Source organism: Chiloscyllium plagiosum, unplaced genomic scaffold (genome assembly GCF_037043375.1).
Source record: "Chiloscyllium plagiosum isolate Xiang-an unplaced genomic scaffold, Cpla_swu_hap1 HiC_scaffold_151, whole genome shotgun sequence".
Lineage (NCBI taxonomy): Eukaryota > Metazoa > Chordata > Chondrichthyes > Orectolobiformes > Hemiscylliidae > Chiloscyllium > Chiloscyllium plagiosum.
In genome coordinates, this window is record NW_028270290.1 from 280,806 (window position 1) to 293,392 (window position 12,587).

At 47.5% G+C, this 12,587-nt stretch overlaps 1 protein-coding gene across 1 annotated transcript in view; it reads right to left on the minus strand.

Moving 5' to 3' along the window:
• Positions 1–12,587, minus strand: part of LOC148133972 (NACHT, LRR and PYD domains-containing protein 3-like) — a 43,336-nt gene that overhangs the window by 10,351 nt on the left and 20,398 nt on the right. The window contains exon 5 of the mRNA XM_087985716.1: positions 11,372–11,446. Within this exon, the coding sequence (XP_087841842.1) occupies positions 11,372–11,446 (75 nt within the window). The remainder of the gene's footprint in view (positions 1–11,371; positions 11,447–12,587) is intronic.

A 12,587-nucleotide genomic window follows, 5' to 3' on the forward strand; every position in this document is an offset into this window, starting at 1 on the left:
CCCTTGAGCCCCGCCCCTCCAACCGCCACCAGGACAGAACCCCACTGGTCCTCACCGACCACCCCACTAACCTCCATGTACAGCGCATCATCCGCCGTCATTTCCGCCACCTCCAAACGGACCCCACCACCAAGGATATATTTCCCTCCCCTCCCCTATCAGCATTCCGTAAAGATCACTCCTTCCGTGACTCCCTCGTCAGATCCACACCCCCCACCAACCCAACCTCCACTCCCGGCACCTTCCCCTGCAACCGCAGGAGGTGCAAGACTTGCGCCCACACCTCCCCTCTCACCTCCCTCCAAGGCCCCAAAGGAAACTTCCATATCCGCCACAGATTCACCTGTACCTCCACACACATCATCTATTGCATCCTCTGTACCCGATGTGGCCTCCTCTATATTGGGGAGACAGGCCGGCTACTTGCGGAGCGTTTCAGAGAACACCTCTGGGACACCCGGACCAACCAACCCAATCACCCTGTAGCTTAACATTTCAATTCCCCCTCCCACTCCACCAAGGATATGCAGGTCTTTGGACTCCTCCATCGTCAGACCACAGCGAAACGACGGTTGGAGGAAGAACGCCTCATCTTCCGGCTAGGAACCCTCCAACCACAAGGGATGAACTCGGATTTCACCAGTTTCTTCATTTCCCCTCCCCCCAGCCTGTCTCAGTCAAATCCATCAAATTCAGCACCGCCTCCCTAACCTGCAATCTTTTTCCCGACCTCTCCGCCCCCACCCCAATCTGTCCTATCACCCTCACCTTGACCTTTTTCCAACTATCACATTTCCGACGCCCCTCCCCCAAGTCCCTCCTCCCTATCTTTTATCTTAGCCTGCTGGACAAACTGTCCTCATTCCTGAAGAAGGGCTAATGCCCGAAACGTCGATTCTCCTGTTCCCTAGATGCTGCCTGACCTGCTGCGCTTCTCCGGCAACACATTTCCATCTCTGATCTCCAGCATCTGCAGACCTCATTTTCTCTTGGTCATTGGGAGGCCTAGTTCGATTATTGCCAGCAATCGTTCCGGACTTATTCGTTTCTGTCCCTGGCTTATCAAGTGTCCCAGGTACTTAACCTCTTTCTCGACATATTGGAGCTTCTTCTGACTCACTGTTAACCCCTTCTCAGCTAGGTAATTTAACAGGGCATTAGTCCCAAGTAGGACGTCCTCCTCCGCGGGTCCGGATAAAAGGAGATCATCCACGTATTATATAAGCTTAAGGGCCGGGGACAAGGTTAGTCCCTCCAATAATTGTTCCAGAATCTGCCCGAACAGAGTCAGGGACTCAGTGAATCCTTGGGGGAGCACGGTCCACCTGTACTGCTGTTTTCTGCCAGTATCAGGATCCTCCCATTCGAAAGCAAAAAGATCCCTACTGTCCTTGTCCAGGGGACACGCACAGAAGGCATCCTTTAAGTCTATAACACTAAACCAGCCGTGGTCCGGGGGTATTCGCCCCAGAAGAGTGTATGGGTTCGGTACCACAGGGTGCCGTACTTGGACAATTTTATTTACTTCCCTTGGGTCTTGGACCATTCGGTAGCTCCTGTCCGACTTCCGGACCGGCAGGATGGGGGAATTGTATCGTGACATACAGGGCTCTAACAATCCATCTTTTACTGGGTCTTCCATAACTGTCTTCAGGCCCCGCCTCCCTTCCCAAGAGATGGGGTATTGGCGCACTCTGACGTCGGGGCTCTGGGGCTTTAAGTTTACCTCCACAGGTCGAATTGCGAGTCCTCCCCGGTTCCCTTTGGCGACCCAAACCCTAGAGTCTATCTCTGTCAATCGGGACTCACTAAGGTATGACATGGTAACGGCTAATTCATCCTCTTCTCCCACTTCTATTTGTAATCTGAAACGGACTATCAAATCCCGTCCCAACAACCCATAGGGAAGATGGGGGAGGTGAAGGAGTTCCACCTGGAGCTCCTCCTCCTCCAGCCGCAAGGGTTGTGGTTCGAATATTTTCGCACTTAAAAACCCCACCCTTAACTCCTGAAATGTTTAATGTTTTCGGGAATTGAGGATCTGTCGGCTCCTGTGTCAACTAAGAAGGTAACATCTTGTCTAAATGGGCCCACCCGTAAATTTACCAGGGCTTCTTGGTAGGTCCATGTTTCGATCCTCCCCTGACTTCCCTAATCCATTTGTTCACGCTCCATTTCATACATCCCTTCTCTTTCCCTTTTAAACTCAGGACAATCCCTTTTGAAGTTTCCCGCAATGTAACATCCGGCCTCCTGAGGCCGCTCAATTCCATAAGATCCTCCTCTCTCACTTCTGCCCTGACTCGCTTCTCTCCCTCTCCAACTTTTCTTCGACATTCCTCTTTCCACCCCATAACCTCCCTCCCCCATTCCGGTGGACTTACAAGCTTCCCGTACGGCTGCCACCATCATTTTTGTCTTATGTTTCTCCCTTATTACATCCCTCTGAAAGTACACCTTCTGTGCTTCCCATAATAATTCTGCAACATCCTTTTCAGCCCAATCCTCCACTTTCTGTAATTTCTTCTGAATGTCAGGCCATGACTTAGTCACAAAGTGCACCTTAAGCATGCCCTTGCCTATTTCCCCATCGGGGTCCAAACCTGAATACTTTCGCATGGACTCCCGCAAACGGTCTAAAAACTCACTCGGGGATTCATCCTTTTTCTGTCCAACTTCGAATGCTTTCGCTAAATTCCGCTGTTTGGGCACGCAGGTTTGGATCCCCCTGATTATAAGGCTTCTGAGATCTGTCATATTGGCCCGTCCCCCCGCGTCGAAATGATCCCACCGGGGGTCCTCTAAGGGTTACTTCTGCTCTCCACGCTGAGGGTCGTCCTGATGCTCCCTATCCCAAATGGCCATTGCACTATTCCGGATCATAACAATTTCATCGTAATTAAATAGTATTCTCATCATGGCCTGCAGTTCAGCCCATGTGTATATACTGGGCCCCAGAAATTGGTCCAGTTGTATTCCCACACTGACGGGGTCGTCCAGTAGACGGGGTAGTTCATTACGGAGTTGCCGGATATCCCCAGAATTTAAAGGTTGTACTACGAACCCGGTCCGTTCGTTCCCAAATGGCGCCTCTCGTAAGGGGTTCAGCTGTTCAATATTGTCACTCCTCCCAGCTCTCAATCCCTCTTCTCGGTCTCTCCGCATCTCGAGTCGGACTGATTTCCTAGTGCCTGGGGTGGGTTCTGCGTCCCCTCCTGTGCCCCCCCCCCAGCAGTCCCTGCCTCACTGGTCATAGCCTGCTGGGAATTGGATTTATCCATCGCAGGAGGGAGGTCTGCGCTGGACGCCTGGTCGTGCGCGGGTGGTATATACGGGGGCGGGGCAGACAGTGGCAAACCGTCGGTGAGGATGTCCCAAGATTTCTGGGGCTTCCTCGGGTCTGTTTGGGGAATCAGAGGATAGAGACGCGTGGGACTCTCGCCGTCGCCCGCCAACCAGGTGGAGCATTTGCTCTCTTCTGGGTCAAACGGTTGTTTTCTGTTAACATATACATTTAGGATTTGACACACCCAGTCTTCATCAGACCCATACTCGGGCCAAACTACCGAGGGGGCGCGGATTGGTTCTTTGGTCCATATAAAACAACAATATTTTATCATGGTCTCTTTCTTTAAGTCCTTCGTTCTACTACTGTCCATCCATAGACTTAACTTCCGACCTAGTGGACTATCGGGGGGTATTTCTTTCCCATTTGCAGTCTTCCCTGACTTCTCCTTAGTAAATCTAGAAGTCTGATTTCCCATGGTCTATCTTCGGTCCTGGTCTTAAACGCCTAAAACATTTTCACAGATGACCGTCAAAACCACGCGGCCAACAAGGAAGAACAAAAGAAACTCTCGAACCTTGATCCGTGCATGGAGTTGTCTGGCCTTTTTAAATGTGTGTACCCCCCGTGTATAGTCACTAACCGGTCGTCCCAGCACTCGTCCGTGTGTTCCTTTTTCCAGGATTCAAAATTATTTTTAAATGAGCCGGGTCACATCCTCTCTTGGCCGACGGCCGACGGACCAAGCTGATCAATGAGAAGTATAAATATGTACTAGACATGTCTTTGTTGTGATCAGGCTTGATCCGTGAGCCGAAGAGACTCTTCCCCCCCCCCCCCCCCGGCAATAATTATTTCATCCCTGAGGAGCCCCCAGTTGTGCAAGATAAGCGGCTGTCCGGCCCCATCTCCGGCACTTTTATTTCCCTTCCCAGGAACAAAGACACGGAGGAGTCTGTCCAAAACTTTTTCATTCAAATTTGCAAAGTCGGGTGTTGTTCCCGTGGGTACACATACGAGCATAGTAATCTCCACGCATTATATACATGTATATGTGGGCTGGGTCTCTTACTGCTGTCTTGACCAATGAGTGCTAGGGTTCCCCACTGGTTTCCTTATTTGGGTTCTGGTGCCTGCGATTATTTTGTTATTCACTTGGCCAATCAGTGTTCGAGATCCCTGTTCTTTCCTTATATGGATGATGTTGTATAACTGTGGTTAAGGGCGGTCTCTCAACTATCGAGGAAGACTGTTACAATTGTTTCATTCATTAAAAACAGGGGGAGGTCCAGCAACAGTTGAGTGTCTGCTTGTGTTTACTATAAGGTAGAATAGACTAAAATGCAGCTAAACGTTTAAAAATTACACTACCCCCTACAATTACAATAAAGCAAAAGATTTTCTCCCGATTTTAAAAAATCATTAGTTAAATCCCAGTCAGAGAACTCTGCTCAACACTGGGCAACATAATATAGAACGAATGGCAACGCACAAAAAGGGGATTCACTGAAATGGTATTGAGGATAAAGGATGATAGCAAGAATAGTTGGAACCAAGAGAAGCTAGGAATATTCTTCTTACAGCTGAGTAGGTGAAGGGAAGATTTGATAGAAACTATTTATATAAAAAGAAACAGACTCCACTGACAGCAAGATGAATGGACAGTGGATGTATTTGATGGTGGAATGATAGTTGATAAAAGGTGGTTTGGTTCCACATGGGACTTCCCTCCAAGTGTCCCTCTTCTCCATCTCCATTTACCTTTTCCCCAGGCAGAATTCAGCCCCGTTCCCTATTCTCCCCCCATTCACCAATCCTTCCATTTCCCCTGCTTCCTATAGTTCCTTGACCTCCACATCTCCCCCCAGTCTCCCTCAAGCCCTCCAACGTCCTATTTGCTCCACCCTCAGTGAATGGAAGTTGGTTTCTCTTGCTCTGTGACTGCATGGATAGAATGTGCAAAAGCAGAGAAGTGAGGAATACCATGCAAGCAACAACAGGAATTGCTTAGCTATGCAGGGGCTATCACCAATCCTGCCAACCAAGGTGTTGGTTAGGCCTCCAGTGGAGGTGGCACAGGCTACATTCCCAAAACTATCTAATGCAATAGCAAATGGTCACTATGTTAGCTAAAAATGAAACTTAAGAAATAGGAAATCAGAAATAAAGTATCAGTGCACAGCCCTTCAGTATTAAACTACTTTAACCAATTAATCACAGCAACGAGGTTAAAATGACCTCTACTTGTCCACTTGAACTGAAGCAAGTGTTAATGCTCCAATAATGACATAATATTGTTCGCAAATAGTCAAACTTCAGGACATGAAGTTAGTGCATGGTGTACTGAAGTTATGCTCATGTTTCTGCACAGCCTTAGTCACAAAGATAAAGTCTTTTATGAGTGACGGCAGAAATTGAACTTCCTCTCCCACTCTGACAAGGTCATGCAGGTCCTGGGCCTCCTCTACCGCCACTCCCTCACCCCCCAACGCCTGGAGGAAGAATACCTCATCTTCCGTCTTGGAACACTTCAATCCCCGGGCGTCAATTTGGGCTTCACCATTTCCTCATTTCCCCTCCCCCACCTTACCCCAGTTCCAGACTTCCAGCTCAGCACCTTCCTCATGACCTCTCCCACCTGCCAATCTTCCTTTCTGCCTATCCACTCCACCCTCCTCTCTGACCTATTGTACACTTAGCTACCTTCTCCCCATCCCCACAACCCTCCCATTTATCTCTCCACCCCGGAGGCTCCCAGCCTCATTCCTGATGAAGGGCTCTTACCCGAAACATCGATTTTCCTGCTCTTCGGATGCTGCCTGACTTGCTGTGCTTTTCCAGCACCACTCTAATCTTGACTCTGATCTCCAGCATCTGCAGTCCTCACTTTCACCTAAAACTTTAACATAGCAGAAGGAAACTGCTGGTTAACACAAGTATAAGTGATTAACTCTGATATCACATGCCCGGTGACCGTGTTCTGAGGATCTGTGTACAATGTGATAAACACTATTGCGAATTTGACTATTTTAGGCAAATGCAGGGTGAATGAATAACATCCAAGTGTAAAAGTACCTCTGGCCATAACCCAGGCTCGTGCTTCTTTCTACATTTTGGCTTAGATTCTGCAGATATGGGAATTCAGAAAATCATGCTCAACTCCAGCCCCCACATCTAACACCATAGTAAAACAGGGAAGGTAACAGGCAACTTGATTCAAACAAGTACCATATTGTAAGAAATGCTAATTGTATTAAATGAGCCCTCACTAAAACCCCATAACCATAATGATACTGAGGTCAATAAAAATCATTGTACACGATTCTGTACAATGTATAGTTTAATGAACAAAATAAGATAGAATTAAATACACTTCCATTTGCGAATCCACTGGGGTGGAAGCTGCTTGGAGGTTTCGCTGCCATCAATCCCCTAAACGTTCTGTAATCAAAGCCTCCGTTGGGACTTTGGGAAACCCCAGTGTTTCAGCAAATCGCGATGCCCCTCGGTCACTCAGCATCACATGATTGGTCTGGAACAGCAGCAGCTTCCAATCAGCATTTAATTAAGCAAATCACAACATATCACCAACAAAAACAGAATTTGCTGGAAGACTTTAGCAAGTCTGGGTGGTACAGTGGTTAGCACTGTTGCCTCACAGCGCCAGAGACCCAGGTTCAATTCCTGCCTCAGGCGACTGTCTGTGTGAAGTTTGCACATTCTCCCTATGTCTGTGTGGGTTTGCTCTGGTTTCCTCCCACAGTCCAAAAATGTGCAGGTTAGGTGAATTGGCCATGTTAAATTGCCTGTAGTGTTAGGTGAAGTGGGGGGGGAATGGGTCCGGGTGGGTCGGTGTGGACTTGTTGGGCCGACGGGCCCGTTTCTACCCTGTAAGTAATCTAATTTAATATCACCAACAAAAACAGAATTTACTGGAAGACTTGAGCAAGTTGGCAGTGGCTGTGGAGAGAAATCAAGATTTAACATTTTGGGTCCAGTGACTCTTCCACAGAGCTGCTAGTCACGAGGAAAGCTTTTTTCTTCATGCAGAAGATAGAGTTGGTTGGGGGTGGGGGAGGGAAGGAGTAAAATGGAGATGGAGCCCAGAGAGAGAGATAAACAGTTGGGCAGATGGAGAAGTGGAGCAGCCTGGGAAATCAAATAGCTAATAGGGGGATAAATTAATGGCTAATAATGGGTTGGTATGTAATAGCAGACCAGGCAAGGACAAGGCTTGGGGTTGGGGCAAGGAATGGGAGAAGGTTTTTCAAGTTCTAAAATTGTTGAACTCAACGAGTCTAGAAGGCTCTAGAGCTCTCAAATAGAAAATGAGGCACTGTTCTGGAACAATGCAGCAAGCCTGACACAGTGATGTAGGCCAGAGAGCAAGATGGGATGCTGAAGTTTCAAGCAACTGGAAGCTCAGGGACATTTTTTTGCACACACAACATGGATGTTCTGCAAAGCAGTCACCCAGTCTATGCTTTGTTTCCCCAGTTTAGTAGAGACCACATTTTGAGCAGGGATTGCAGTAAACTAAATTGAGTGAAGTATAGATTAAGCATGACTTCATCTAGAAGGTGTGTTTAGCCGCTGAGATATTGATGATGGAGGAAGTAAATGGGCAGATATTCCACCTTCTGGGGTTGCAGAATGAAGGAGGAGTGCACCAGAGTCTCCCAGAGAGAATGGTCCTTGCAGAAGGCTGACACGGGAGGGGAGGAGATGGGAGGACATATTTGCTGATGACATTTGGAGGTGGCAGAAATGGGGCTTATGGAGTGTAGAGAGACCTAACTCAGTTCTGCTTTTCTTCCCTTGTCCACATACCCCACAAAGAGACAACATAATTGGGCTCTATGTGGGTATCCACGGCCACCTCTCTGACCTGAAGAAGGTGAGTGCCATTAAGAGAAGCTGTTCAGGTGAGGATAAGCTCAGCCAGGTGGAGGAGGGTGGTGGTGGGTAGGGCCCATCAGGCTATTTTTCCAGGAAGAAGCAGAGAGCCCTGAGACCACCCTGATGGGGAAAGGATTGCTTGTCCATGGTAAAGGGGAGGTGGCTAGAGCCTGCAAACTGAAAATTCTGAAACTGACGTAAAGTATCAGAGAAATTATAGATGTAAGTGGGAAGGGACTGGTCAATGGAAGAAAACCAGATGTGAGTTAGGATCTCTACACTGCATAAGCCCCATTTCTGCCACCTCCACACGCCATCAACAAACTGTTCTGGATACTGTTTGTGTGGAGTTTGCATATTCTCCTTGTGTTCTGTGTGGGTTTCTTCAGGATGCTCCAGTTTCCTCCCACATCCAAAGATGTGCAGGTTCGGTGAACTGGCCAAGCCTCCCATGAGAGGAAACATCCTCCCTGCATTTTCCCTGTCAAAGCCTATGTTTCAATGAGATCACGGCTCATTCTTCTGAATCCCAGTGAGTACAGTCCCAAACTGTTTAATGTTTGTTCATAAGACAATCCATCCATTCTCGGGACCCTCCGAGCGAATCTTCACTGAACTGCCTGCAATGGAATGATGCCTTTCCTTAAATAAAGGGACTGAAACTATTAACACTACTCCAGATGTAGTCTCACCAGCACCTTTTCCAATTACAGGAAGACCTCCCTACTCTTATATTCCAACCTCCTTGAAATAAGGGCTAACAATCACAATTGTCTTTTTTTTCCGGAATCCCTACAATGTGGAAACAGGCCCTCTGGCCCAACAAGTCCACACTGAGCCTCTGAAGAGTAACCCACCCAGACCCATTCCCCTACCCTACTACTCTACGTTTACCCCAATCTAATGCAGCTAACCTGCACAGCCCTGAACACTATGAGCCATTCTCTTTGTTGGCTACGTAGAGCAGTTGATCTTCCGTAATTACACCGGCACCACTCCCCACTCTTCCTCCGCTACATTGATGACTGCATTGGCGCCACCTCGTGCTCCCGCGAGGAGGTTGAGCAATTCATCAACTTCACCAACACATTCCACCCTGACCTTAAATTTACCTGGACCATCTCTGACACCTCCCTCCCCTTCCTGGACCTCTCCATCTCCATCAGTGACGACCGACTTGACACTGACATTTTCTACAAACCCACCGACTCCCACAGCTACCTGGATTACACCTCTTCCCACCCTACCTCTTGCAAAAATGCCATCCCGTATTCCCAATTCCTCCGCCTCCGCCGTATCTGCTCCCAGGAGGAGCGGTTCCACCATAGAACACACCAGATGGCCTCCTTCTTTAGAGACCGCAATTTCCCTTCCCACGTGGTTAAAGATGCCTTCCAACGCATCTCATCCACATCCCGCACCTCCGCCCTCAGACCCAACCCCTCCAACCGCAACAAGGACAGAACACCCCTGGTGCTCACCTTCCACCCTACCAACCTTCGCATAAACCAAATCATCCGCCGACATTTCCGCCACCTCCAAACAGACCCCACCACCAGGGATATATTTCCCTCCCCAACCCTCTCCGCCTTCCGCAAAGACCGTTCCCTCCGTGACTACCTGGTCAGGTCCACGCCCCCCTACGACCCACCTTCCCATCCTGGCACTTTCCCCTGCCACCGCAGGAACTGTAAAACCTGTGCCCACACCTCCTCCCTCACCTCCATCCAAGGCCCTAAAGGAGCCTTCCACATCCATCAAAGTTTTACCTGCACATCCACTAATATCATCTATTGTATCCGTTGCTCCCGATGCGGTCTCCTCTACATTGGGGAGACTGGGCGCCTCCGAGCAGAGAGCTTTAGGGAACATCTCAGAGACACCCGCATCAATCAACCAAATCGCCCAGTGGCTCAACATTTCAACTCCCCCTCCCACTCTGCCGAGGATATGGAGGTGCTGGGCTCCTCCACCGCCGCTCCCTCACCACCAGACGCCTGGAGGAAGAACGCCTCATCTTCTGCCTCAGAACACTTCAACCCCAGGGCATCAATGTGGACTTCAACAGTTTCCTCATTTCCCCTTCCCCCACCTCATCCTAGCTTCTAACCTCCTGCAACTCGACTTGTCCGACCTGCCCAGCTCCTTTTCCACCTATCCACTGCACCCCTCTTCCCTGACCTATCACCTTTATCTCCTCCCCCACTGACCTATTGTACTCTATGCTACTCTCTCCCCACCCCCACCCTCCTCTAGCTTAACTCTCCATGCTTCAGGCTCTCTGCCTTTATTCCTGATGAAGGGCTTTTGCCCGAAACGTCGATTTTGCTGAAGCTCCTCGATGCTGCCTGAACGGCTGTGCTCTTCCAGCACCATTGATCCAGAATCTGGTTTCCAGCATCTGCAGTCATTGTTTTTACCACTATGAGCCATTGGTTAGCTCAGTTGGCAGGGCAGCTGGCTTGTAATACTAATAGCAGAAGTTCAAATGGCACCCTGGCTGAGTTTACCAAGAAGGACTCTCCTTCTCAACCTTTCCCTTTGTCTGAGATGTCGTGATCTTCAGGTTAAACCACCACCACCACCAGTGACCTCTGTCTAATGAGAGATCAGGACGATAGTCACTTTGCCTTTTCTGTTCTGTATGATTTGAAATGGACTTTAATGGAGTGTATTGCACATATTATTTCATAAAATGCTGCATACCTTTGCAACAAAAAAAAATCATTGATTCACATAAATTATCCAGTTATATTACTTAACAATTCAGTATCATCATATCCTACCTCATCAGTGTTCTAACCTGGATAGCTGCCAGAATTTGTTTACCCAAACTATACACAAAATCTTTGAAAATGCTGCAATCTGAATGTCCCTCTGGAGATTTCCAGAGAATATAGATAATTGGCTTCATTTACTCAGTTTAATTCAGTCGGGTTGTTCGAGGCAGAGTAATGCAGTCCGAAAATGCACGGAATTATTCGCAATGTCAACAAAATATGTGACATGATCCTGGCCATCATTGGTATTCCGGGTAAGTGAGTTTGTGCAGAAACTGTGTAAATATGCTGGTTTTACTGTGGGACTGATACTGCTGACCGTCTTTCTGCAGATACCAGGTCACTTTTTATCATATATTTTCAAACTGGTCGGTTGGTCTCAATTCACTCTGGAGTTTTGATTTACTGCCTCGGATACAAGTGAGGTTCTGATTGTAGTTGGCATGACTGTTTAGTACAATGATATCTAAACCAGCGATGCCTGCAAAAGAAAATTTTATATTATCAAATCAGAAACAGAAATTGCTGGAGAAACTCTGCAGGTCTGGCAGCTTCTGTGGAGAGAAAGCAAAGTCAACGTTTTGAGCCTGGTGATCCTTCTACAGAATTGAATCTGTTCCAAAAGCTTTGCCTTTGTTTCTATTTGCTTCATCATCCCAGCTCATCTTGCTCTCCTGCTCCCACCCCTACCCAAATGGGGAATCCAGAGCAAACTGAGGTCCAGCTGCATTTGGTTCACTTTGGTAACTGAGGTCACTGCTCATGACATGGTTATTTGGCAACGTGTTTAAACTTTGGTCAGAAGATAACTCTTCCATACAGGACTTCATCCTCGTATTTGGATCTTCTGTTACTCATCTGCAAGAGGCCACTCAACTCATCATCCAGAGGTGTGATGGGAAATGGGGTAATGTGGTGGAATCTGGTCCGGGTAATGTCTAAAATTAGAAATGTCTGACCAAACTTAAATTGACCAAATCCCAGTATGATCTGAAGATACAATCGGAATGGGATCCGATCTTCAACATTGTGCAGCTTTAGCTTCTCGTGACTCCAAAATAGGTGAGCTTAATCAAAGAACTTTGTCCAGCCTGATAAGAAGTGTGCTTACATTTTCACTGATTCTGGGTTTACCTCCTTTCAGCTTCCTGAATTCCCACACCAGGCTGGGAAATGCTCAAACTGCAAAATCAGTTAAATCAAGGTTCAAAAATCTCATTGAAACTTAGAAAGATGTCAATCAGCTTTCAGGAAGTGGACTAAGGTTTATCCCATAAACTCTCTGTGTATTAAACTTTGGAATAGGCATGTCTGAGATTAAATGAGATCACAGTTGTGATGTTTAACCATTTGCTTAATTCAAAGTCTATGTCTTTTTGTATCAAAATACAAATATGATAGCCTGGACTTGGACAGTATGTTTGCTTCAAACTATTTTAGTCTATTTTCTTTTCTCTTCCTAGCAAGTTAATTTAGTGGCACTTAATATTTTGTCTCTGAAAAGTGTGGCCTGTCTTCCTGCACTTCTTGCTACCTGGTGGCCATGGCAGCATCTGATCTGATGGTTGTTATCACTGAGGTCATACCAAGGCAGATCAATGTTTATTTATCCCTTTATCTTT